We start from the raw sequence: 27,822 nt of genomic DNA on the forward strand, positions 1-27,822 counted from the left end.
CTGCCATATTGTATCTCCATCCCAAAGCCCTTGCTTGGAAATGTACTTCGCCAGACTGAAAATACATCATCCAGGAGAATCCTCTTGATGGGGCTGTCCATATCGGCAGACTGTGATATGGCTATTTCTTGGAGAGACTCCTTCCCCTCCAGGAGACTGTCAAACATGATGACATCAACACCACCACAACGGGTGTTGCTGGGTAGCTTCAATGTGGTGCTCTTATTCTTCTCACTTTGCTTGGTGAGGTAGATTGCTGCTATAACTTGATGACCCTTCACATACCTAACCATTTCCTTGGCTCTCATGTAGAGTGCATCCATTGTTTTCAGTGCCATGATGTCCCTGAGGAGCAGATTCAATGCATGAGCAGCACAGCCAATGGGTGTGATGTGAGGGTAGGACTCCTCCACTTTAGACCAAGCAGCCTTCATGTTCGCAGCATTGTCTGCCACCAGTGCAAATACCTTTGTGGTCCAAGGTCATTGATGACAGCCTTCAGCTCATCTGTAATCTAGAGACTGGTGTGTCTGTGCTCTTGTAGAATACTGGTTGAGGGGTGGACATGATGTAGTTAATTATTCCTTGCCTACAAACATTTGAAAACCCATCAGAGATGATTGCAATACAGTCTGCTTTCTCTATGATTTGCTTAACCTTCACTTGAACTCTGCATCCAGCAAATTAGTAGATAAAGCATGTCTGGTTGGAGGGGTGTATGCTGGGCGAAGAACATTCAGAAATCTCTTCCAATACACATTGCCTGTGAGCAGTTGCGTACACAGCTCGAGCAAGACATTCATCAGCGTTTCTCTGACTACGTTCCTCCATAGAGTCAAACAAATGTCTGATTCCAGGAGGACCATGAGCTGTTGAAATCGTTAAGGTGTCTGATTTATCATTTTCACCTTGAATAGAAGTAGAAGGACTTTTGTCCAGCGGTTGCTTGTTGTGAGCGCTAAGGGAACTTTATGCACGTGGCCAGATGATTCTGCATCTTTGTTGCATTCTTCACATGATTTGGCACAGTATTTGCAAATGTACACCACTTTTCCTTCTACATTAGCTGCAGTGAAATGTCTCCACACATCAGATGGTGCTCGACCTTGTCCTTGAAAAGATTAGTAAAAAATGAGTACAAAAAAAAATACAATTCCATGTACAGATAAATAGTTAAGCAGTTAGATTAAACAACTCCTTTGTATAAATGTTTTAAAATGAAACATGTATGGAAACAGGTGAATTAACACTCAGTCTCAAGCAAGCTAAAACCCATATAGTAGAAAAAACTAACTAGCAGAAATTTTTAACAAGTTAGAAATGATTTAAATACTTTTCTGTAGGCTACTATTTACTAGATAACAAAAAGTCAATATATTCACCCCACCCAGTATTGTAATCAAACTTACCAAAAGGCATGTAGTCCTTGGCTCAGACAGTGTGGGCTCAATAGCATCTCATTAGTATGCAAGATCTTGAGAATCAGCTGTACATGCAATTCAATTCCATTGAAGTGGGGATAGTTTAACCAAAATATGCCACAAGACCTAGAATTGCCTTGTCGCTCCCACAAAAAAAAGGTTCGCTGTTATATGCTAACTTTTTTGATGAATTTAAGCAAAATTCCCAGGCTTAACTTCCCATGGAAATTTACCGGAAAGTTTCCGACCCTTTGCAACCCTACCTCTGTTCACTCTTTCTGGAAGCTGAAAATGTCCTTCATTCTCACCAAACATGTCACCCATTGAGCATGTGTGGGATGCTCTGGATCAACGTGTACAAAAGGGTGCTCTAGTTCCTGCCAATATCCAGCAACTTCACACAGCCATTGAAGAGTGGGACAACATTCTACTCGCCACAATCAATAACCTGATCAACTCTATTGTGAAGGAGATGTGCCGCGCTGCACGAGGCAAATGATGGTCACACCGGATACTGACTGGTTTTCCTTTTTTTAAGGTAACTGTGACACCAACAGATGCATATCTGTATTCCCAGTCATGTGAAATCCATAGATTTAGGGCCTAATTTATTTATTTAATTTGACTGATTTCCTTACATGAACTGTAACTCAGTAAAATCTAAGAAAGTGTTGCATGTTGTGTTTATATTTTTGTTCAGTGTAGTTGTCTAGAGTCAGACAATTCACCTGAGCAACAGTCAGTCAGACCAATCACCTACCAATGATTAAAGGAAACGTAGCGCTACTGACTGGAATGCCTCCTCTGTTTTCATAGAGGGTGGAATGTGGCCATCAACAATGCCTCTCTCGCGTTCAGCCTAATATTTACTGTTATAGATGTATCACTTGGTTACGGTATGTCTGATCTGAATGAAGAAAATATTCTTATTAAATACTTTTTTCTTTACATAGTTGAATGTGCTGACAACAAAATCACACAAATTATCAATGGAAATCAAATTTGTCAACCCATGGAGGTCTGAATTTGGAGTCACACTCAAAATTAAAGTGGAAAACCACACTACAGGCTGATCCAACTTTGTCCTTAAAACAAGTCAAATTGAGGCTCAGTCGTGTGTGTGGCCTCCACGTGCCTGTATGACCTCCCTACAACGCCTGGGCATGCTCCTGATGAGGTGGCGGATGGTCTTCTGAGGGATCTCCTCCCAGACCTGGACTAAAGAATCCGCCAACTCCTGGACAGTCTGTGGTGCAACGTGGCGTTGGTGGATGAAGCGAGACAAGATATCCCAGATGTGCTCAATTGGATTTAGGTCTGGGGAACGGGTGGGCCAGTCCATAGCATCAATGCCTTCCTCTTGCAGGAACTGCTGACACACTCCAGCCACATGAGGTTTAGCATTGTCTTGCATTAGGAGGAACCCAGGGCCAACCGCACCAGCATATGGTCTCACAAGGGGTCTGAGGATCTCATCTCGGTACATAATGGCAGTCAGGCTACCTCTGGCGAGCACATGGAGGGCTGTGCGGCCCCCCAAAGAAATGCCACCCCACACCATGACTGACCCACCGCCAAACCGGTCATGCTGGAGGATGTTGCAGGCAGCAGAACGTTCTCCACAGCGTCTCCAGACTCTGTCACATGTGCTCAGTGTGAACCTGCTTTCATCTGTGAAGAGCACAGGGCGCCAATGGCGAATTTGCCAATCTTGGTGTTTTCTGGCAAATGCCAAACGTCCTGCATGGTGTTGGGCTGTAAGCACAACCCCCACCTGTGGACGTTGGGCCCTCATACCACCCTCATGGAGTCTGTTCCTGACCGTTTGAGCAGACACATGCACATTTGTGGCCTGCTGGAGGTCATTTTGCAGGGCTCTAGCAGTGCTCCTCTTGCACAAATGCGGAGGTAGCGGTCCTGCTGCTGGGTTGTTGCCCTCCTACGGCCTCATCCACGTCTCCTGATTTACTGGCCTGTCTCCTGGTAGCGCCTCCATGCTCTGGACACCATGCTGACAGACACAGCAAACCTTCTTGCCACAGCTCACATTGATGTGCCATCCTGGATGAGCTGCACTACCTGAGCCACTTGTGTGGGTTGTAGACTCCGTCTCATGCTACCACTAGAGTGAAAGCACCTCCAGCATTCAAAAGTGACCAAAACATCAGCCAGGAAGCATAGGAGCTAAGAAGTGCTCTGTGGTCACCACCTGCAGAACCACTTCTTTATTGGGGGTGTCTTGCTAATTACCTATAATTTCCACCTGTTGTATATCCCATTTGCACAACAGCATGTGAAATGTATAGTCAATCAGTGTTGCTTCCTAAGTGGACAGTTTGATTTCACAGAAGTGTGATTGAGTTATATTGTGTTGTTTAAGTGTTCCCTTTATTTTTTGAGCAGTGTATATCTAGCCTATATGGAATGACCATATAAACCCCTTGAAACTCAACTTTGGACCTTGACGCTAGTTCCACTGCTTCCCCCCCTCAAATCAGGGACTGATTTAGACCTGGGACACCAGGTGGGTGCAATTAATTAGCAGGTAGAACAGAAAACCAGCAGGCTCCAGACCTCGGTAGTGTTAAAGGCACCGCATTGTCAATCCCACATCTGCATTGGTCGTGCAGTATTTACGTTGATACAGCCTCTGCAGAAGTCAGGGCTTTAATACTTATTGTGCTTCGATGAGCAGTGCAGTTGCGTAGAGCTGTTGGCGTTCTCAAGGAAGTGAGTTGTTTAAACAGGACCTTCCGCCAACCAATCATGTCAGTGCGGAGTCCTCCGCATTGTTAAAACATTTGGGAGGCACGCGGCAATGCGTACGGAACTCAATTCAGCCTCTGCAATTGTGTCACACCCTCCATACGGAGCCTCCGACCACATTTTCGGATCAAACATAAATTGGCTTTAAGAGTTGAATACTCCTGATATAGACGTTCCAAATTAGGTTACATTTGTAAAATACACAATAGCTCGTTGCCACACCAAATATACATGAACATAACTAATAAAGCCATTTATTGGTTGAACAGATTCAAGCTCAAATATGTCACTTTCTGACTGGCCACCTCCCAACCAACAGCGTGGCTTTGATCAAAGGTAGGTAACTTCGGTTTGACCATTTGAGATACTGCATACTTGAGATGATTGTCCCTGCCCTAACAATGGGAGTCATCCAAAAGGCAGGCGGTCTGCTTCCCGTGGACAGATTTGAACAGGAGAAAACCCCCTCGCTTCACCTCTTCCTCGCTGCCATTTTCACCAGAAATGAATTTGAAGCCAGACATTCATTTTCACCAGATTCTTTTGAACCCAGAGAGAACCCAAGGCCATACAACAAACAGCAAAAGTGGTGGAGGGCCTAAGGGAACACCTAAACATAACTTAATTGAAAACGAGGTATAAAATGTAATTTGTCTCACCTGAAATTTTACTTCCACCAATTAGGTGCAACCATAATAATTTGAATGTCACGGACAACACTTCAATAACAACGTTGACGAAAAAAGTTTCATGTTTTACGGATATTGAAATTGATGGACAATGAACACATTAAGCAACACGTGGGCTACAGTAAATCTTAACCACAATGTAAATTTATATATTGCCTGTATATGTACATAGGTACACACATATAGAGTACATAATACACCACAATGTCTACCAGGGTTGGGGGTAACTCCGTTGCAATTCAGGAAGTACACTGAAATTCAAATTCTCTTCAATTAGCAAAAATTTGATTTGGAATTGTGTACTTTCTGAATTGACCGGAATTTAAATGGAATTGACCCCAACCTTGATGCTTACACACACACACAAATAGATATTTACCGTATTTGATTCGTGGTTCAAATGGGAAAAATGCATAGATTGAAATAGTCACAATAAATGCCACAAGCCGGCTCTAAATGGGTTTCCAACACACTTAATAAACAGAGTTTGGTCCTTCAAAGAATAGAAACAAAAAATAAATGCGTATATACTTATTTTGTTCTAATGATGGAAAGGGAGATGGAAGAGAGGAATAATATCAATCCATGAACAACGACGACCTCAGGTAGGTAGATGGGGGGGGGGGGGTGAATGATACATTGCCCTATGGGAGGTTGGTTGCAATCTGGGTCCAGAGAGGGTTAGGGTAGAGATACAGCTGTCTCAATTCACCTCCTTTCCCCTCGGCCCCTCAAAGTTAACAGATCTGTAAGGTGAAAAGCGACATGGTGGATCGTGGAAGCTCCACCAAGACACTGCTTTTACGCATCCAGAGCCTTCAGATCTGCAAAAGCTGAATGAATGGTTAGTGCGAAGGGGAGTGGTAGGGACTGAATTGAGACATCTAATAGAGCGAAGGGGGGGGGGTTAGCGGACCAGAGGGGCCTGCTTGAGGGAGATGAGGACAGAGCGCATGCGGGACACGTCTTTTGCCTGCTTGCTGGACTTTGGGTTGAAGTCGCAGAGGCGCGCCACGCGCTCCCACTCGGTGCCCGGGTTGTTCTCGTCCATGTCCGACAGCATGGCCTCCTCGGCCGCTCTGCAAGGCAACACGGGAGGAGGACAGCGCTTTAGTTAGGGAGGGAGCAGGCCTGGGCCCCAGAGATCAGCAGAGTTTTACAGAGGGCCTTACTGCTGTTTACTTACACACCACCTCCTCCTCCTCTGCAACACCACAGGGATAGACATGGGGAATCCCCATAGAAATACATGCCGAATGGATCTAAACTACCTGCATGATACATCAATTTGGTAGTTGACAATAACGTAAAAATAAAAAGATTAATTATGAAAATGGTGCCATTTTAGCATGGATTTTCCAGCGTTTTAGTCAAACAGTTTTAGTGAAGTCTGAAACTAAAAACCTTTGCTTGAGGAGGAAGTGTCGAGTAGACAGCAGCGGAGACCCAACTACATTACAGTACATCCAAAAAAATAAACATTCTCCGGGTGGCCACATCAAAAACAGATGAAGAGAACAGGGTTGGATAAGATCATACAGCATGCCCCCTATAGCCACAGTCATACAGCTAGCTAGTTACCTGCTTTTCCCTGTCAGTCTAATCAAGGGGTTTTGGGAAAAAACAAGTGCAGTTTTTTGGGGGGGAACGATTAAAACGCGGTTTGGTTGGTTAAAAATGCAGTTCGTCACAGAACTGGGGGGTGGGGGCGTAACTTGCCTTTTGGTTACGTTCAAATATTCTCTCAAGATCCAAGTATAGCATTAGGAATATGTTTTGTTTTATGTACTTTATACTTGTGCTTGATAAGTGCGCTTAGTGGCAAGTTCGTTTTCATTTTAACAACCAAAACCTGGATACCGGAGACTTTGCCATGCATTTTGCTGCGGTTGGAAAGCAGGCCATTTGAAATGCAGCAAACACTTGATATAATAACCATAAGAGACTTTTGATTGACATGTCACAATCTTCACACCGATACCGAACCCAAAAGGGCATCCAATTCCACTAGAAGGCTTAGCATACATAACTGAAATTAAATAAATAAAAATGATAGTGCCACAATCACAATAAGACATTTTGAAATGCAAGCCAGGGGGAATAGCAAAACCCAGACCCACCCACCCAAGATAGGACACTTCCACTGCCAAAGAGTTAAGAAAATTGAAAGACCCCCTTTATAAACTAGAACACAATATACAGAGCAAAATGGGGATGAGAAGCCAATGAAAATTCACTGTCACAACGAAACTACAGGTACGAACAGGACTAGTGGATCAAACGTATCACAGAAGGGACACCCAGCTTCTAAAATCATTTCAATTGGCAGTGGATTTTGTATTCATCTACAGCAGGGCTCTCCAATCCTGTTCCTGGAGAGCTACCCTCCTGTGGCTTTTTAACTCCAACCCCAGTTGTAACTAACCTGATTCAGCTTATCAACCAGTTCATTATCTTTTCTTTTTTTTTTAAAGGGTTGGAGCGGAAATCTACAGGAACAGGGTTGGAGAGCCTCGACTACAATCTAGTCTAATTGTGCACTACTATTGAATATTGTCTTGCCATTTTTCTAGGCTAATATACACTTCTCCCTACTAGGATATTGTCTTTTTGTTTTTTTACTTAACTGGTCTAGGCGGTAGCAAGGATGGTTAATGTGTGTGCTTAAAGGTGCATAGGAAAAGAAACAAGGAGAAACAGATCACAAGTCAGATATATAGAAATGAAAAGTAAATGAGCTTTATGCAGATGACAAAAGCCAGCATGCATTTTCCCAGAGAGAAAAAAAGTCATTTCAGGGGGGGAGGCAGATTCTTTTTATTTTTCTGTGCACTAAGTGTGCTTAGCTTGCAGCCTTCATCTGCTGTGCCATTGAGTTGGTTGGGTGAGGCAAAAATACGTGGCCCCTTGGTCTCAGTAGCCGTGGGTCTTTGTTTTGGCAGAGACAAGGACGTTTGGTTATATGGGAACCTTTGCTCTTTAGCGATCGAATGAATTCAATGGCAGATAGATACAAGGGCTGCAATACTAAGAGTGCGAGTTGGGCATCAACAGTAGCATGTCATTCATTCTATTCTAGACAGTGGGTTGCTAGTAGCTATTAACAGATTCTAAGCAGATCACATTCGCATGTTTGAAGCAACGGTGTATCCAATGAGCTTTCAGTTTAGAAATACAGACGTACTAGCGACATCAACGCAACAGTTGACTGTCTACATGCAGGGCTCTGAGACAGTATCAGGCTACTGAAAATAGACTTCAACTGTTAAATTTTGTCATAAGTCGCCTCGTACGAGCCTTGGATTGTGCTACCAGAAGGAGCCCATCTCCTGTCGCGTGAGGCAGCTGTACAAGTACACCACCCGGACAGGACACGAGTCTATTGCAGCCCCCCTCCAAATATACATCTTTAATGCAGAGTCTTAGTTTGACCGTATTTGTTATGACTCGGCCAGGGATCGAACTCCCAACCTTCCAATCTCAGGGCGGACACTCCAACCACATGGCCACCAAGTTGGCGTATTCATTCTTAAAAATTGTAATGACGCTCTCCAAATGAGGGATCCAGAGTGTCCGTTCAACATTATGTCAACCAACAGACATTCTCGTACAGTACAATAGCTATTGCATAAATAACTCCTATAAAAAAAAATAAAAACACCCATGTCTGCAGTTATTTGTGCGGGGGGGGTGTGTGTGTGTGGTTATTCTAGAAGACACTGAAACAGCAGAGATAATGTTGGGATAATGTTGGAAAGAAACGGCCCTCCAACAACATGGTTGCCTTTGCACAGCTTTTCAGGAGCCTTATTGAACCCGAAAGGCTGCAGGTTACCAGGTATAAAGCAGATATATATATAAATAAATAGCCTTTTTAATGGCATGAGATCTCTTAAATAGTATTTAACAGATTAAAGTTAACCTTCAGATAATACGCCTGCATATTATATGAAGGTACTACTATATTGATAGGACTGTTAAGAGTTGGAGACACAGTTGCTTGAAACAAAACTACAGTCTTAACTCTACTAGAGACATTAGCCACACGGTATCGACACGCAGCTGAGGTAGCAGAGGTAGTAGCTATACGGTTCCGTCAATACATTTAAAGTAGTGCGTCGCCAAGTAACACACCTAACCAATGTTTCTACATAGCGTCAATTTCTATAACTCGTTTTCCATGTGCACATATGAATAATACAAGTATAGATGATTTAAAAAGGGATCTAAGAATAAACAAACATTTGCAAATGGCGTGATGAGATGGCGTGATAAAATGAAGGGACATATAGATGGATCATGGACGATGTAATTAAACAAGACCAAAGTAAAAGAAAAATGGCCACTCGATTTACTACACTACAGTTATGGCAACATAATTCATACGGAAACTGAGCATTAAGCATTAAGGCTGATGCAATGACATTCAGCCAACACACATCCACTGCATTAAAAAAAAAAATTAAATTACAAATAAATAAAAAGAGACACCTGGTGGGTTTAAAGGTCGCAAAAACGCACGCTCAAGATTCATTAAAGTCTACTTCTTTGAAAAATAACGTAAAACCAAAAACAAACAAAAATGACGGGGGAAAGCCAAACGTAAAAATTAGCGTTAAAATGGAAGATGCGGCGTGCGATTGACGCGAGTGACGTCACGTGGGGAGAAAAAAAAGAAACAAATGTTAGTTTAGCAACATACACATAACCAATCAGGTCAGAGAAGGGCTGTTTGTAGAAATCCTCATCCAGAACCCTGGGAGACACAGGGGATGTCCCAGAGGAAAGCAGCAAGCAGGAGAGAAGAGAGAGAGCGGTAAAAAGGAGAAGAGCAAAAACGACAGAACAAACCCAGCCCAGAGCTCTCACTCGTACAGTAATCTGCGTCCAAAATGGCACCATATTCCCTACCTAGTACTTTTAACCAGAGACCTATGAGACTACATAGGGAATAGGGTGCCATTTCGGATGCACCTATATACAAAGAGACTACAAACAACATAACAGAGGCAGGTTAGAGGTAGCTAGACATGAGACAGAGACTGGAACATTGGCTGATACATTATTCAGAGCAGAGGAAGGGCTTGGGTTACAGACGCTCAAGTTAGTGAAAACTAGACTTTATACTTTCTGAGCCCTTGGAGGCAAGGCGTCTCCAAAACCCTTATCCTAAGTCTTATCAAACTTATATATATATATTTTAAACATCCTACATTTCTGTTTGCTGATGGGCCTGTCCTGTTATCTTTCGATAGATATTAACACCAATTGATATTAGATATTTCTGAATCTGCCGTGCTCAAAAGGCTTGTGGTTCAAGGGTCAACTCTGGGGTCTTGTCATTTAGCAACAGCTGTTTCACCTCTTAGCAACACCTGCATGACTTGGATTGCCGCTCCAGGTCATTATCAGAAATAAAATGACCCTGAGAATTAATATACATGATCATTTTTCATTCCGGAACATACTATACTGATCTTTTTCACTGGTCTACCAGAGACTGCACACAGCTAGCCTACGTCTTTTCATGTAGGCCTATATAAACCTTAAAACACATAAGAGGTCGTAGAAAACATAGAGGGACCAATAGGAACAAGTGCTGCACAATAACTAAACTATTCTGCAAGGAGATTTCTGCAGAGTGTCATTTACACTCAATGGACAGGGTTTCCTTTCGACGGCTCCTGTAGAGAATAGTGAGTCAGTGGACAAAAGGTTTCCTTGGAGTCCAGTGGGTTTTTAGTCCTCCTGGCTCAACCCGGGCCGTTTTTACATAGAAATAGAATGACTAGACTCTTCCTATGCATTTTTACCTGTTATTCACTTTAGTCTTCTCCAGCTGCTCGTCCTGTCTAGTGTGCCACTCCTCCAGCTCTACCTTGGCCTTGTCCTTCCACTCAGACTCCTGCTTACGAGAGTTAGCGTCTGGGGAAGGGGAAATTAGGAAGAAGAAGAGGTCTTATGATTCACACAGTACATGCCATTCTCTTGAAAAATGACATCACAAAAAAAGAAGACTTCTAAAAACCAGGGGCGATTTCAACATCAGCTAAATGTGCTCAGTGTTTTTCTTTCATTGCAAGTCAGGGCCATACGTTTTCCAAAGATTGTGGTGTTAGAATTGGGCACTCGGCGCTTTGGATTCAACTGTAAATAGTCACATCGGTTCCTTCTATTCTATTGTTACGCTGCTATGGCCCTCTAGCCAGGATATACCAGGGGCCTCTCCTTACCTAGGACCTCCAGCCTCTCTCTCTGCTCCTCCCTCCATTTACGCAGGCTCTCTGGCTCAGCCTGCAGCCGGTCGGCACTGGAGATGGCGGAGTATGCATCAGACGGGCCATTGCTCTCCTAACAAACACATGGGTGGTGTTCAACAGGGCACACTGTAGCAACGTTAAACCGTGTCTCATTGGACAAGTAGATAGCACCTCCCCCCTTTCTCACTCTGTTCCAGAGCATTTTCTTCCGTTTTGTGCCAACTGAACACAACCACGGTCAATAATATGACACAACCATGGCATTTAGTGTTCCTTAGGCTATGTTAAAACAAAACATGCATGGTTAAGTTTTCCATTGAGTCGATATATTCACAATCTCTGCTGTAAGACAGAATGGGAAAACATAAGATATTACCTCATTAAGGTCTCCATTGACAGCACCGTCCACTGCATCTGCAAATAAAATGAACCATTCATCACGAACAAAGCAATATCAAAGACAACGAAATGGCCTACATCATCAATTCACATCACAGAGTGGGTGTGTATCAGACCTCACTACACGTCTTACTCTAAGACGGATAGGATCAAATTCAGATTATGGATTTGTAGTTGTAAGCTTGCAAAATACTACACGTTGGTTTGATCTAGTCGGGTGGGTATAGTTTGTGGAATCTTCCAACATGAATCTGTTCCAAAAACGTTGTAAATAACAAGATTGCCAACAAACATATACAATGTTGTATAGCGGCAGAATAAGATACCAGGTAAGGAGTGGGCTAATTCATTAAATTCACTCACGTTTATTCCCGAAAACAAATGTGTCCTCACTCTGATAGCCTATGGACAAACATTAAGAATAAGCTACGTGGTGAGTTTGTGCCTATTCGGCAGATGGTTAGCTAGGTGAATTGATCATACTACTTTGTATGCGTTGTTTGTTGGTAACCTTGTATTTTACAACGTTTTTGGAACAGATTCCTGTTGGAACGTTCCACAAATTATACCCACCTGTTCTAGTCGAGTGCCCTAGTACATAAATGCTTGGTTTGGCAATATCTTTACGATGAACGATTCATTCATTGGAACTAGCTAGCGAGCTACAATTGAAGTCAGAAGTTTACATACACCTTAGCCAAATACATGTCAACTCAGTTCACAATTCCTGACATTTAATCCTAGTAAAAATTCCCTGTCTTAGGTCAGTTAGGATCACACGTTATTTTAAGGAATGTGAAATGTCCGAATAATAGTAGAGATAATTATTTATTTCAGCTTTTATTTTCTTTCATCACATTCCCAGTGGGCTAGAAGTTTACATACACTCAATTAGTATTTGGTAGCATTCCCTTTAAATTGTTTAACTTGGATCAAACATTTTGGGTAGCCTTCCACAAGCTTCCCACAATATGTTGGGTGAATTATGGCCCATTCCTCCTAACAAAGCTGGTGTAACTGAGTCAGGTTTGTAGGCCTCCTTGCTCTCACACACTTTTCAGTTCTGCCCACAAATGTTCTATAGGATTACCGTCAGGGCTTTGTGATGGCCACTCCAATACCTTGACTTTGTTGTCCCTAAGCCATTTAGCCACAACTTTGGAAGTATGCTTGGGGTCATTGTCCATTTGGAATACCCATTTGCGACAAAGCTTTAACTTCCCAAATGATGTCTTGAGATGTTGCTTCAATATCCACATAATTCTCCTCTATTTTGTGACGTGCACTAGTCCCTCCTGCAGCAAAGCACCCCCACAACATGATGCTGCCACCCCCGTGCTTCACGGTTGGGATGGTGTTCTTCAGTTTGCAAGCCTCCCCCTTTTTCCTCCAAACATAACGATGGTCATTATGGCCAAACAGTTCTTTTTTTTGTTTCATCAGACTAGAGAACATTTCTACAAAAAGTATGATCTTTGTCCCCGTGTGCAGTTGCAAACCGTAGTCTGGCTTTTTTCTATCGGTTTTGGAGCAGTGGCTTCTTCCTTGCTGAGCGGCCTTTCAGATTATGTCGATATAGGACCTGTTTCACTGTGGATATATGTGGATATAGATACTTTTGTACAGGTTTCCTCCAGCATCTTCACAAGGTCCTTTGCTGTTGTTCTGAGATTGATCAGCACTTTTCGCATCAAAGTATGTTCATCTCTCGGAGACAGAACGCATCTCTTTCCTGAGCGGTATGACGGCTGCGTGGTCCCATGGTGTTTTTACTCACGTTCTATTGTTTGTACAGATTAACATGTACACCCCCCCCCCCCCCCCCCCCTAAAGAGTTGCATAACATGAACTTCCTTCTGGCCAATGTAGCTAACTAATCGGTCAATAATCTAACTTCCTGAAGACGACAGTTGTGTATGAAAGTCCAATGGTCATTGGGCCATATATCAAATTGCAGTAATGAAGTGGCCAGTAATGTTGTTGGTGCAGTGGGATCAATCCAATGACAGGAAATAGACGCAATAATAGCCAGGAAATAGACGCGATAACTAGCTAACCGGTCATTCAAATACACGATATTTTCTGTTAGTTTATTCACGACACTTCACAAACATCAAGATATCAATAAGTAAAATTACGTTATTAACTAGCATATACACATGTAATGTAGAGACTAACTAGCGCCATTAGCGAAACTAGCGTCACCTTGCGCATTTCGAGCTAGTTTCCCGAACATTTTAAATAGATGGTCTGAAATATCTGATCCAGCCAGCTAAAATTACGTTACTTGTTTTTCGCGTAATGTCTTTCATCTCCTGCAGATAGTCGATGTAGCTTGCTAATGTAGCTCGTTTGCTGGCTAGCTAGCTAATTAAGATGGCTAACTAACTGTGTATACACTAGCTGGCTAGCCCATAGCTAATCAGGTATAGCCAATTTGCTAGGCTTTGACCCAGCCAAATAATACGAACGAGCTAGCTACTATAACTTGCTAAATTAAGAGATTTAGAACACAGTTACTGTTTGTGTCGCCTGTCAGATTATTGTCTAGCGACGTTGGAACCTCTCCGCTGTCTAGGATGCTGAATCCTTCGTCATTCTCAATCCCCGCGATCTCGCTTTCTTGCTGGGCCAAGAATGCGGCAGCGGGGTCTTCGTCCGTCCCATTGCCGGCCGCAGCCTGTGGTGCGCTGAGCATGTCAAAATCGTCCATATCTAGCTATTTGATGGTGGTGGCTAGCTATTGATAACGTTACAGTATCTAATGGGGGAGTAGATCAGTGGATCAGCTCGAGAGATAAGGAGGGAGACAATGAAAAAGCGGAAACTCTGGCCTATCCAGTCAGAAACGAGGAATTTTTATTGACTGTGCTGTGCACCAACCACACAAAGAATATGATTGCACCTGATACGTAAGGGTCCCATGATCTAGCGTGCGTTGGGTTAGGCAATCTTGCATCTCAGGGTTGTCAAAGAATTTGGAATGAGAATATTAGTAATTTCATGAATAGAATCTATATGCAGGGTACAGCAAGTGTGCATAATATTGTCTGCACTATAAAAATATGTAAAGCAAAGATTGGTTCAAAGAAAAACAATCATAGTTTATATCTATTTAATTTAATATGTATAATCAATCGGTTATGGGATGTATCTGATATCTATAACCAATTTGATACACTTCTCTTTTCACTCAAGTGGTCTATTTGATAATTGGTGCCTATTATGGCAGTGATGGTCTACTGGCCTATACTGTATTACATTCAAAATGCATTTCTTAGTTAGATCCGGTGATCTAGAGTGGCGCAGCAGAGTAAGAGGCGTCACTGCAGTCCCTGGTTCAAATCCCAGCGTTGGCCATCATTGTAAATAAGATTTTGTTCTTAACTGACTTGCCTAGTTAAATAAAGGTTACTTTTTTCATTATTATTAACAATGAAGGAGTCATTTCTAGCCTGAGTGACAGTTTCTTTGCGCTATAATACCAACTCTGTTAAGCTTCAAAGATAGCAATGGAGTTGGCAGATCTGGGACCAGACTATAAAGCAGCTACTGACAAAAAACCCATAGAAATAACCCACTTCTAGTTGGGTAATACTACAAAGTCAAACAGACATACAGTGCATTCAGAAAGTATTCATACCCCTTAACCTTTTTCCCATGTTGAGATTTTTTGTCATGGCCTACACACAATACCCCATAATGTCAAAGTGTAATTATATTTTTCCACGTGTTGACAAATTAATAAAAAATGAAAAGCTGAAATGTCAATACCCCTTTGTTATGGCAAGCCTAAATTCAGGTGTAAAAATGTGCTTAACAAGTCACATAATAAGTTGCATGGCACTATATATTCCCCACCAGACACACCACTGTGGGTTTCTTTAGGCCTACTGTACCCAAACCAAAAACGGATTTAATCTGTCGCTTAGTTATGTATAGAACCATTTAATTTTGGACCAGAGATTACTCAGGCAAAAGTTTTAAAAAACAAAAACAAATTAAACAGTGTCACAGGGCCTCTTTTCTTTTAAAATATCTAATTGAACTGTACTGTGTATAATACTATGAATAGCTATATATTAATAGTGTGTAAGAAGTATTTTTGCTTTCTTGACAATCTGACTCTTATTTTTAATTTATTCTAATATTGTCTGTTCTTGTCTATAACTGCTCTGTGCTCTGTCATGTAATTTATGTTTTGTGTGGGCTAAGCTAAACTATATATTTTCAAAGATTATCTTTGAATCCTAAATTAACCAACATGAATGAGCATTTTTTTTGTCACACCCTCATCTGTTTCACCTGTCTTTGTGCTTGTCTACACTCCCCTCCAGGTGTCGCCCATCTTCCCCATGAACCCCAGTGTACTTATACCTGTGTTCTCTGTTTGTCTGTTGCCAGTTTATTTTGTTTCGGCAAGCCTACCAGCGGTTTCCCCGTGCGCCTGTCTTTCTCGAGTTGCTCCACCATCCCCTTCCTTGGTTACATCATTGCTGCAGGGAATGTACAAATGGATCTCAGGAAGGTGAGAGCGGTGGTGGATTGGCCTCAGCCTACGTCCCAAGTGCAGCTGCAATGTTTCCTGGGATTTGCCAACTTTTATCACCGCTTTATCCGGGGTTACAGCATCTGGCTTCCCCCCTGTCTGCACTCACCTCTCCCTATGTTCCATTCATGTGGTCCCCTGCTGCGGACCGGGCGTTTCGGGACCTCAAGCACCGCTTCACCACAGCTCCCATATTGTGTCATCCTGACCCTTCCTGTCAGTTCGTGGTGGAGGCTGATGCTTCGGATGTCGGAGTGGGGGATGTCCTGTCCCTTCATTCTGCCCTGGACCTCAGCTTACATCCCTGTACCTTCTTCTCCCATCGTCTCAACGCCATGGAGAGGAATTGCAATGTCGGGAATTGTGAGCTTCTCGCGGTGAAGATGGCGTTGGAGGAGTGGAGACGCTGGTTGGAGGGGGCGGAACATTCTTTCATTGTGTGAACGGATCAAAATAACCTAGAGTATCTCCGCACCGCCAAGCATCTCAATTCCAGGCAAGCTAGATGGGCCCTGCTCCGGCTGGTCCACTTCAACCACTGCCTGTCCCTCACCGTCCCTGGTCTCACATATCCCTGGACTTCATCACTGGTCTCCCCCCGTCTGATGGAAACAACACCATCCTGACAGTAGTGGACCGGTTTTCCAAAGCCACCCACTTCATTCTTCTCCCACAAGCTACCCTCTGCCAAAGAGATGGCCCAGCTCATGGTTCAGCACGTCTTCTGGATCCTTTGAGCCCCGGTGGACATGGTCTCTGACCGTGTTCCTCAGTTCTTGTCCCGGTTCTGGAAGGCATTCTGCACATTCATTGGGTCATCGGCCAGCCTGTCCTCCAGGTTCCACCCTTGGTCCAATGGCCAGTCGGTGAGAGCCAGTCAAGACTTGGGGATGCCTCTTCGCTGCCTTGTCTCCGCCAACTCCACAACCTGGAGCCAACATCTTGTGTGGGTTGAATAGGCCCACAACACCCTCCCAACACCCTGATTTATCCCCAGTGTACTTGTACCTGTGTTCTCTGTTTGTCTGTTGCCTGTTGTTTTTCATCAAATGGTTTTCCCATGCTCCTGTCTTTCTCTTGTTCTTGTTATCTAGCTTTCCTGTTTTTTTTACCATTCTGCCACAGAAGAGCTGGCAGGCTCAGGGTCAGGGCACTCTGGATTACTGACCTCTGCCTGCCCTGACCTGTCATATAATTAATTGATACATCATACATTTAATGAAATAATTGTCTCGCTATAGCCTTCCTATTTCCTATGAAAAATATCCTTATTTGCATTCCCTGTGGTTCACCCACAAAAACCTAACTTGGCCACAAAATTCCTGAACTCAACTGAGGTCCATTGCTTGTGATTAATTTCCAGAGATATCTGACTCTTTTGATTGTAGTGGATGGTTAACTGATATGCACATTCCAATGGAGATTCCTTCTTGCTTGCAATGAAAAACACGGCAATATCTCAATATACCATAAGCGTCTATATCATAAGAGCCCAAACTCAAAGTAACGTTTCAAACGTGTACTCTACAAAGATGTCCAGCTGAATACATACATTCAATACAGTGTCGTGTCCACTTATACCCTCAGCTCTCACCCTCTCCCTTCCACAAAGATGTACTTCAATTTTTTTCAATACTATTGACCCAGGATTTGTCTGTGCATATCACAGGACTTCTAATCAGTCAGGAGAGGCCTTGAGTTATTGGGAGTTCGCATTCCTACTGTCCACTGCAGTCCACTAAACAATTACACTTCTCATACCCATAGAGCTTAAACCTAGCACTACTTTCAATCTCTAAGGATATATAAAAACAATATTTTCATACTAAAATGATAATGCTGTAAAACAGTCATTTACATTCTATCAGTCCCCCCTTTTAAACGTTTTATACAATAGGCACTAACATTCCAACTGGAGCTTTTGACCGTTTTTCTCCTCCATCTGCTGGAGATCCAAGAGTGTACTAACAGACACTTGATGGAGAGAAAAACATAGAAACGCATTACAATAGACTCACATACTAATATGTGGATATATTTGAAGAAAGAAGTAAGAAACCTGGCGCTTCCCACCTCTTGACTGACCTGGGCTGCTTTTCTGCTGAGATTGACAAAAATAAAGGATCTATACATCTCCCCAAACTCCCACTCAGTCTTCCCCCAGGACTACAAAATATGTTCCCACGCCATGTCATCCTCACTTCATTCTATGCCATTGGGCACACACTGGTTGAATCAACGTTGTTTTCAGGTCATTTCAACGAAACTCTGAGGCACATATTTCCTAATAACCCTCCGCAGCAGATGAGCGACCACTAACACAGACAACTTTTCCTCTGGTGAACTGGCTTCCTGTATATTGGGCCTGTGGCTAATCGTTCAAGGGTTTTTCCTTCGTCAGTAAAACCCTCCCGTTATGTAGTCAACAGAGTATGAAATTGCAATAATTGGTTACAGTAATCAAATTCAACATATCACAACAGCTTGATTGTAGAGTTTCAATAAACCAGTAGACAATATTTGTCTAAGCTTCTAGGTGACTAGCTTAACCATTACATCAGTGTTGTTTGTATAACCACTGATACAGAGTAGCTTGTTAGCGGCTGGAGTCTACAGTAGGGCCTTCTATTTCAACCTTGGGAGGAAACCCTCCGTAACTTAGTGAGTCTAAATTAGGGAGGCCTTTCTTCTAAGGTCGAGAAGCTAGATTCGTTTGAACAAAGATGTAATTTGTTTCAGAAACCACTCGCAGGATGACCCCATATTACATGATAACACCCCCCACGTCTCGCCCCTGGGCATTGTAACTCAATATTTCCTCAGCAGAATAAAAAAATTAATGAATCAGATTAACATACATAATGACTCACCCAAGCCAAATTATAATTGCAACCCTTTATAAATTCAAAAGGAAATGATTTTCATCCATAAGGGAATTCAAGGAATAGTCAAATAGACTAGAGACGGGTTTCTCTCACACTCATCATGTGCTGCTGTGTGTGAGTAGCGCACCCGCCCTTCCCTTTGTGCTTTCTTCACAGTTCAGGGACAGCGCTCTGTGTCTCTCGCCTGTCCGAATCCGAATTGGAACTATTGATAAATGATACAACCCAAATTTAGAATGACAGCCCCTTATCTTCGTGCACAAACATCTCAAACTCCCTATCTGGTATTCCCAGAGCGAGGAACTAGCACAGTGCTTGTTTTAACTTCTCAAACTCTTCTTGACACGAGTGTCCAGTCTACTGGGTCTTGTCCCTGCTTCCCCACTTCTGTCAAAGTATTCAACGGCGAGGCCATTGATGAGAATGACAGAATAAAACTATGGACATAGCCAAATAGACCCAGTTATTAACTTAGCTGTCACTGCCACACATACTACTGGGACAGTGACTCATGCACTTTGTAACACAATGAAACCCCATGAAAGGGTGATTCAAAATTGAGTCTATATTTCGACCCTCAATTTAGCCCAAACAGACACGGGCAGAACATACATTTCCAGAAAGGGAGACATATATGTACACACTCAGTGGCCAGTTTATTAGGTACACCCGTTTAGTATTGGGTTGGACCCCCCCCCCCCCCCTTTGCCTCCAGAACAGCCTAAATTCTTTGGGCATGGATTCTACAAGGTGCCGTAAACATTACACAGTGATGTTGGTCCATGCTGATGCGATGGCATCATGCATTTGCTGCAGATCGGATGGCGGTACATTCATGCTGTCAACAACCCGTTCCATCTCATCCAAAACATATTGGGTTTGGTCAGCAATAATGTTCAGAGACGCTTTGGCGTTCCAACGTTGCTCAACTGGTATCAAAGGACCTAACGTGTGCCAGGAAAACATTCCCCACACCATTACACCACCGCCACCAGCCTGTACCGTTGACACCAGGCAGGATGAGTCCACGGGTTTGTTCTGCTTACACCAAATTCTGACACTGCCATCAGCATAACATAACAGGAACAGGGATTTGTCGGACCAGGAAATGTTTTTCCACTCCTCAATTGTCAAGTGTTGGAAGATCGCGTGGCCCGTGGAACAGCTCCTTCTTGTTTTTAGCTTATAGGAGGGAAACCTGGTGTGTTTGTCTGCTGCAATAGCCTATCCATGACAAGGATCGATGAGTTGGGCGTCCCGAGATGCCGTTCTGCACACCATTGTTGTACTGGGTTGCTATTTGTTTGTGGCCCGCCTGTTAGCTTGCACGATTCTTGCCATTCTCCTTCAACCTCTCTCATCAAGAAGCTGTTTTTTTCGCCCACAGGACTTTCGTTGACTGGATTTTTTTGTTTCACGCACCATTCTCTGTAAACCCTAGACACTGGCGTTAATGAAAAGCCCAGGAGGTCAGCCGTTTCTGAGATACAGGATCCGGTGCGCCTGGCACCAACGATCATACAGCACTCAAAGTCACTAATGTCACTTGTTTTGCCCATTCTAACGTTCAATCGAACCGTAACTGAATGCCTCGATGCCTGTCTGCCTGCTTTATATCGCATGCCTCGGCCACGTTACTAACAGATGGTCGGAGCGATCCATTTTTGTGAATGGGGTGGTGGACATAATAAACTGGGCACTGAGTGTATATACAGTATCCTACTAACGTCAACATACACTTTATTAATCTTACATTTCTAGCATTAACTTTTGTCAGTACGGCCCTCGTTTTGCCTTCTCTCATACCGTCGCATGTGTCATTTTAATGACAGATCGGTATCTTACTGTATTTAAAAGTCTCGGTTATTATACTTTCCCAGTGTGAAGACCACAATTTTTGGAGGGGAGGGAAATACCCAATCAATTATGGCCAAACTCTCCCTGTCTGAGTCTGTGATACCAACATGTTTCAAGCAGACCACCATAGTCCCTGTGCTCAAGAACACTAAGGTAACCTGTCTAAATTACTACTGACCGGTAGCACTCACGTCTGTAGCCATGAAGTGCTTTGAAAGGCTGGTCATGGCTCACATCATCACCATTATCCCAGAAACCCTACACCCACTCCAATTCGCATACCGCCCCAACAGATCCACAGATGATGCAATATCTATTGCACTCCACACTGCTCTTTCACACCTGGATAAAAGGAACACCTATGTGAGAATGCTATTGATTGGCTACAGCTTAGCGTTCAACACCATAGTACCCTCAAAGCTCATCACTAAGCTAAGGACCCTGGGACTAAACACCTCCCTCTGCAACTGGACTTCCTGACAGACCGCCCCCAGGTGGTAAGTGTAGGTAACAACGCATCCACCATGCTGATCCTTAACACGGGGCCCCTCAGGGGTGCGTGCTCGGTGTCCTCCTGTACTCCCTGTTCACTCCTGACTGCACGGCCAGGTACGACTCCAACACCATTATTAAGTTTGCCGATGACATAACATTGGTAGGCCTGATCACCAACAAGGACGAGACAGCATATAGGGAGGAGGTCAGAGACCTGGCCGTGTGGTGCCAGGACAACAACCTCTCCCTCGACGTGATCAAGAATACAGGAAAAGGAGGACAGAGCACGGCCCCTTTCTCATCGACGGGGCTGTAGTGGAACAGGTTGAGAGCTTCAAGTTCCTTGGTGTCCACATCACCAACAAACTAACATGGTCCAAGCACACCAAGACAGTCGTGAAGAGGGCACGACAAAACCTATTCCCCCTCAGAAGACTGAATAGATTTGGCATGGGTCCTCAGAACCTCAAAAGGTTCTACAGCTGCACCATCGAGAGCATCACTGCCTGGTATGGCAACTGCTCGGCCCCCGACCACAAGGCACTACAGAGGGTAGTGCGTACGGCCCAGTACGTCACTGGGGCCAAGCTTCCTGCCATCCAGGACCTCGATACCAGGCGGTGTCAGAGGAAGGCCCTAAAAATTGTCAGAGACTCCAGCCACCCTAGTCATAGACTGTTCTCTCTGCTACTGCACGGCAGCGGTAGCGGAGTGTCAAGTCTTGGTCCAAGAGGCTTCTAGATAGCTTCTACCCCCAAGCCATAAGGCCACTGAACATCTAATCAAATGGCTACCCAGACTACTTGCTATTTTACGCTGCTGCTACTCTCTGTTATTATCTATGCATAAGTCACTTTAATAACTCTACCCACATGTATATAGTACCTCAATTACCTCGACTAACCGGTGCCCCTGCACATTGACTCTGTACCAGTACCCCCTGTATGTAGCCTCACTGTTATTATTTTACTGCTGCTTTTTAATTATTTGTTACTTTATTTCTTTTTTTTGTGGTATTTTTCTTAAAACTGCATTGTTGGGTTAAGGGCTTGTAAGTACGCATTTCACTGCAATCCCTGTTGTATTCAGAGAATGTGACAAACACAATTTGATTTGATTTGATATAACTCATGCCTGTCAGAGTGGGTCTCAATGTCAATATCTAAGGGATAGTTGGATTTTACAAACTAGATGATCTCTCACCTGAGCTGCCGCAAACTTCCTTCAATGTCCATTCTAGAAGTGGACTTTAGAAGTGATCCCTCCATGCTCACCCCAAGCACTCGATCTTGGGACAACTCATGCAGCACTCCTGAGAGAAAAGGCAGTTGATAGCTTCGACTGAATGCTGCATATATGTTGCTGGCTTGGATTCAGGTCTCAGGTAGAAGTGGTGGGCTGTTGTAGACAGGGCTGTAGTGGACAGGGCTGTAGTGGACAGGGCTGTAGTGGACAGGGCTGTAGTGGACAGGCCTGTAGTGGACAGGGCTGTCGTGGACAGGGCTGTAGTGGACGCCATTACTTTAGCCGGTGAGAGGGGGTGGGGCTCGGACTGATCTTGGTCAAACGATCCCTTCCATACATCTAGATACCATTCGGGGTCACTATCGCCATAACCTCGAGAGAAGACAGACCAGAACAACAGTTTATGGCATTTCTGATTCAGGAATTCAAGACTGACTATTCATTGTATGACTAATTATAAAATTTTCCAAAATTCTTAATACAAATGTCTATAATAAATATAATAAATATACGCTTTTGAAATCATTTTGCAAGTTGACTAATATTTCCTGTCATATTTGGCGATCTCACAACAAAGTTACAGGGCCAGGGAGTTGGAGGGCCAACCCTTGGCAAGAAATATAGATAATACAGCAGACCCAATCTGGTGAGTTTGTGTTGAAGCAAAGACAAAAACAAAACAAACAAAAGCAATACACGTCTTCATATTTGGGTGATCAGGCCTCACCAGAAAGTCAGAATAGAGGTCAACACTAGCGTTGGGCAATAGACTGTTTATACCGTATACCGGGGTATTTCGAAATACCGAAGGTATGATTTCCAATAAATTGAAAATATAAACCCCCGAGGGGCTGCGGGGGAGTGTGCTACCCCACTACTTATAATTAAGATGAGTATATCTATAAGAAATATAAAATGTGTCAAATACATTTTCTCCAGCTCAGTGCTCCAGCAATGCATTTGGTTTGCTAAATTGCAAGCTAAGTGGCTAGATGTCAAGATCAAGCTTTTTGGTTAGAGCTGAGACATTCATTCCTCTCCTGGATCAAAATCCCTGTTGCCTAAATAGTTGTGTCTAAAACAAATATATGTTTTTTTATTTCGTTTTTTAGAAATTGTGCCCATTGTGTGCATTTCGGATAATATCATGTACCCCGGTATGGTACAGAAACGATATGAAAATCTGGATACGCCCAACCCTTGTGAGTCTGTTCCTTCCCTGTACTTCAGACTCCTTGTTTGAAACATTCTCTGTACCAGGTTTGTGTAGTTGTTCAGTACATTTCTCATCAGGAGAGGAAAAAGAAAAGAGAGGAAGGATGCCCCCCTCACTGGTGCAACATAGATTTTGGAAAGGCACTGGGTTAGCCATCCTCACATGAAACATAATAACCCCACCTATTTCTGCGTGACGGAGTTCATTTAGATTTAGGTAATTAGATATGTTTAAACGCCATCCATCACCGCCTTAAATAGTTATTATAAAGAGAGAAGAACATCATAGACCAGGGCTGTATGGTTTTTTCTTCTTCAATTAATTTATTTGATTTAATAATTTCTTACATAGTTTTCTTAGTTAAAATATTCCTTTTTAGAAAACATTTTTGCCTATGTATTAAAAAATAAAAAACGGAAATATTACATATACGTAACTATTCAGACCCTTTCCTCAGTACTTTGTTGAAGCACCTATGGCAGCGATTACAGCCTCAAGTCTTCATGACGCTACAAGTGAGGCACACCTGTGTTTGGGGAGTTTTTCCCATTCTTCTCTGCAGATCTTCTCAAGCTCTGTCAGGTTCGGTGCGGAGCGTCGCTGCACAGCTAAAGTGCCTTGCGAAAGTATTCGGCCCCCTTGAACTTTGCGACCTTTTGCCACATTTCAGGCTTCAAACATAAAGATATAAAACTGTATTTTTTTTGTGACGAATCAACAACAAGTGGGACACAATCATGAAGTGGAACGACATTTATTGGATATTTCAAACTATTTTAACAAATCAAAAACTGAAAAATTTGGATGGAGAGCATTTGTGAACAGCAGTTTTCAGTTCTTTCTCGATTGGATTCAGGTCTGGACTTTGACTTGGCCATTCTAACACCTGGATATGTTTATTTTTGAACCATTCCATTGTAGATTTTGCTTTATGTTTTGGATCATTGTCTTGTTGGAAGACAAATCTCCGTCCCAGTCTCAGCTCTTTTGCAGACTCCATCAGCTTTTCTTCCAGAATTGTCCTGTATTTGGCTCCATCCATCTTCCCATCAATTTTAACCATCTTCCCTGTCCCTGCTGAAGAAAAGCAGGCCCAAACCATGATGCTGCCACCACCATGTTTGACAGTGGGGATGGTGTGTTCAGGGTGATTGTATTGGCATTGTTGCCAAAAAGATCAATTTTGGTTTCATCTGACCAGAGCACCTTCTTCCACATGTTTGGTGTGTCTCCTAGGTGGCTTGTGGCAAACTTTAAACAACACTTTTTATGGATATCTTTAAGAAATGGCTTTCTTCTTGCCACTCTTCCATAAAGGCCAGATTTGTGCAATATACGACTGATTGTTGTCCTATGGGCAGAGTCTCCCACCTCAGCTGTAGATCTCTGCAGTTCATCCAGAGTGATCATGGGCCTCTTGGCTGCATCTCTGATTAGTCTTCTCCTTGTATGAGCTGAAAGTTTAGAGGGACAGCCAGGTCTTGGTAGATTTGCAGTGGTCTGATACTCCTTCCATTTCAATATTATCGCTTGCACAGTGCTCCTTGGAATGTTTAAAGCTTGGGAAATCTTTTTGTATCCAAATCCAGCTTTAAACTTCTTCACAACAGTATCTCGGACCTTCCTGGTGTGTTCCTTGTTCTTCATGATGCTCTCTGCGCTTTTAACGGACCTCTGAGACTATCACAGTGCAGGTGCATTTATACAGAGACTTGATTACACACAGGTGGATTGTATTTATCATCATTAGTCATTTAGGTCAAAATTGGATCATTCAGAGATCCTCACTGAACTTCTGGAGAGAGTTTGCTGCACTGAAAGTAAAGGGGCTGAATAATTTTGCAAGCCCAATTTTTCAGTTTTTGATTTGTTAAAAAAGTTTGAAATATCCAATAAATGTCGTTCCACTTCATGATTGTGTCCCACTTGTTGTTGATTCTTCACAAAAAAATACAGTTTTATATCTTTATGTTTGAAGCCTGAAATGTGGCAAAAGGTCGTAAAGTTCAAGGGGGCCGAATACTTTCGCAAGGCACTGTATATTCAGGTCTCCCCAGAGATATTTGATCGGGTTCAAGTCTATGCTCTGGCTGGGCCACTCAAGGACATTCAATAAGTTTGAAACAAGTTGTTATTTTGTTGTCTTAAACAGAAAATAGCATCCAACTGTCTCCTGAGGTGTACATATTGAGCAAGCTGAAGCACTGTCCTCTTAGTTCTGTTTTCAGTGGCTGTGTCAGGGTTGTGTGGTGGTTCTTCATGCCTGCAGATTTCCCCTCCACCACTGATCAATATCTTCGGCCTGCTCTGGCTTGCCCTGGAATTCACGTCTTGGCTGGGCTAGTGGTCATGTACTAATGAGCTCCTGAAACTGGAACTAGCAAGATGTCAGCCCCCCACAAATCGGTTTTCAGCCATCTTGGAGGCTGTCTGTAGTTCAAGTTATAGCTCAGTGATTACATACCATGATCACTTCCTTTAACACATCCCCTGAGACGTCCTTTCCTGTCTCTGGAAACTTACCGTGGCAACCTTTATATACACACTTTTAAACTTCTCTTCTGTTTGCTTCACTGTTTGTGCCCACCGGTCAGTGGATTAGGAGGCATAAAGAGCCATATCACCACAAAGCTCTCAGTCCTTGCCTCTCCCTCTCCTGTACAGGTTCAACGAACGGACAATGTCTCTCATTCCCATCATATATATTGGAACCCAAGTTTTTTCCCACTAAGCAGTGACTCCTTCTTCTAAAACGACTTTCATTCCAAGTTGTGGGTTATATTGTGGCGTTTTTATAATGTATCCTTTCGGGGACCAATCGTATCTCACTAATTGTGTTCATTTTCCAGTCTAAATTTCTAGATTCATTCATTTATTTAGGAATATTTTGTACATGTACAATATATCCTTCCCCTGTGGGAATCTGTACTAGATACAATTCCCACCCCAGAACCATATGCTGTTGAGTTCTAAATACTATCTCTATCCCCTCGGATTTAGTAACAGTTGCACTGTCCACCTGTTACAGACGGGATACATCCAACTGTCACACACGCACGCACGCACACGCGCACGCACACGCACAGGATGTTTCCTAAATGGCCATATCTAAGATTTGTTTAAACATTTGAAGCTTCACTCTCCACAGAAAACTATCTGTTCCTTAAGCGTGATATCCTGGCGACAACGCCGATTGATAAGAAGACCCATATCTGAAAAAAACATAAACATATTTATCACACAAAAGAGCCCAAACTCAAAGTGACGTCCACAAAGATGTCCAGCTGAATACAGTGCATTCCAGACAGCGCCGTGTCCACTTACACCCTCAGCTCTCACCCTCTCCCTTCCACAAAGATGTACTTCGGTACTTTTCCACCACCCAGGATTTCTCTGTGCATATCACAGGACTTCTAATCAGTCAGGAGAAATTGAGTTATTGGGAGTGCGCATTCCTACAGTCCACTGTCATACTCAAAGAGCTTTAAATCTAACCCTATTTTCAATCTCTAAGGATATATAAAAACAATCAAAGAGGATATAATTATATCAAAGGTAAAGATATAAAGCAATAATATAAAACAGTATTTTACACTCAATGTAAATAATGTTTTTATAAAGCTGCGCTCAACGTGGGTCTTTCTTCCAGTAAAAAAAACAACAGCCTAAGTATAAGACTATCTCCTTCACTAATTGTCTGAACTGCGCACGAGAGAGAACTTGGTATCTATCACTGTACTCATTTCCTTATTGAATGTATTTGCAAATATCCTTATTTAGATCTTATTTGCGTTTTTGTTGTTGTTGCCTGGTTCCAGATTTGTTTGGGCTCTTGTCAAATGACAATAACGTGAGAACAATTCCATAAGGCGAAAAGAAACAGACTGGCATCCAGGCTAAAAAAAACAATAAGCCCTACCTGTCACTTTTTGCATAACTGGTCAGGATACTGGCATATCATTGGATGGGCTGACTTTAAGGATTTGGATAAAAGGGCAGACGATAAGCAATTTCTTCCTTTTTCCACCGTGCAAGATTGC

At 43.0% G+C, this 27,822-nt stretch overlaps 1 protein-coding gene across 3 annotated transcripts; it reads right to left on the bottom strand.

Annotated features, from left to right (window-relative positions):
- Window positions 1-5,002: 5,002 nt before the first annotated feature.
- On the bottom strand, window positions 5,003-14,361 carry clta (clathrin, light chain A). 3 transcript variants are annotated; one of them, XM_064927354.1, is made up of 7 exons: window positions 14,056-14,361; window positions 11,513-11,550; window positions 11,110-11,227; window positions 10,690-10,801; window positions 9,579-9,632; window positions 7,504-7,539; window positions 5,003-5,955 (listed from the first exon to the last, which is right to left on the bottom strand). In XM_064927354.1, the coding sequence occupies exons 1-7, from the start codon at window positions 14,246-14,248 to the stop codon at window positions 5,784-5,786; spliced, it is 723 nt and encodes a 240-aa protein (XP_064783426.1). In that variant the 5' UTR covers window positions 14,249-14,361; the 3' UTR covers window positions 5,003-5,783. The 3 variants fall into 3 exon arrangements, with proteins under 3 accessions (XP_064783426.1, XP_064783428.1, XP_064783429.1); XM_064927356.1 differs by lacking the exon at window positions 7,504-7,539; XM_064927357.1 differs by lacking the exons at window positions 7,504-7,539; window positions 9,579-9,632 and having other exon boundaries at window positions 14,056-14,359.
- Between the last annotated feature and the right edge of the window lie 13,461 nt (window positions 14,362-27,822).

Source organism: Oncorhynchus masou, chromosome 21 (assembly GCF_036934945.1).
Source record: "Oncorhynchus masou masou isolate Uvic2021 chromosome 21, UVic_Omas_1.1, whole genome shotgun sequence".
In the NCBI taxonomy this organism is placed as follows: domain Eukaryota; kingdom Metazoa; phylum Chordata; class Actinopteri; order Salmoniformes; family Salmonidae; genus Oncorhynchus; species Oncorhynchus masou.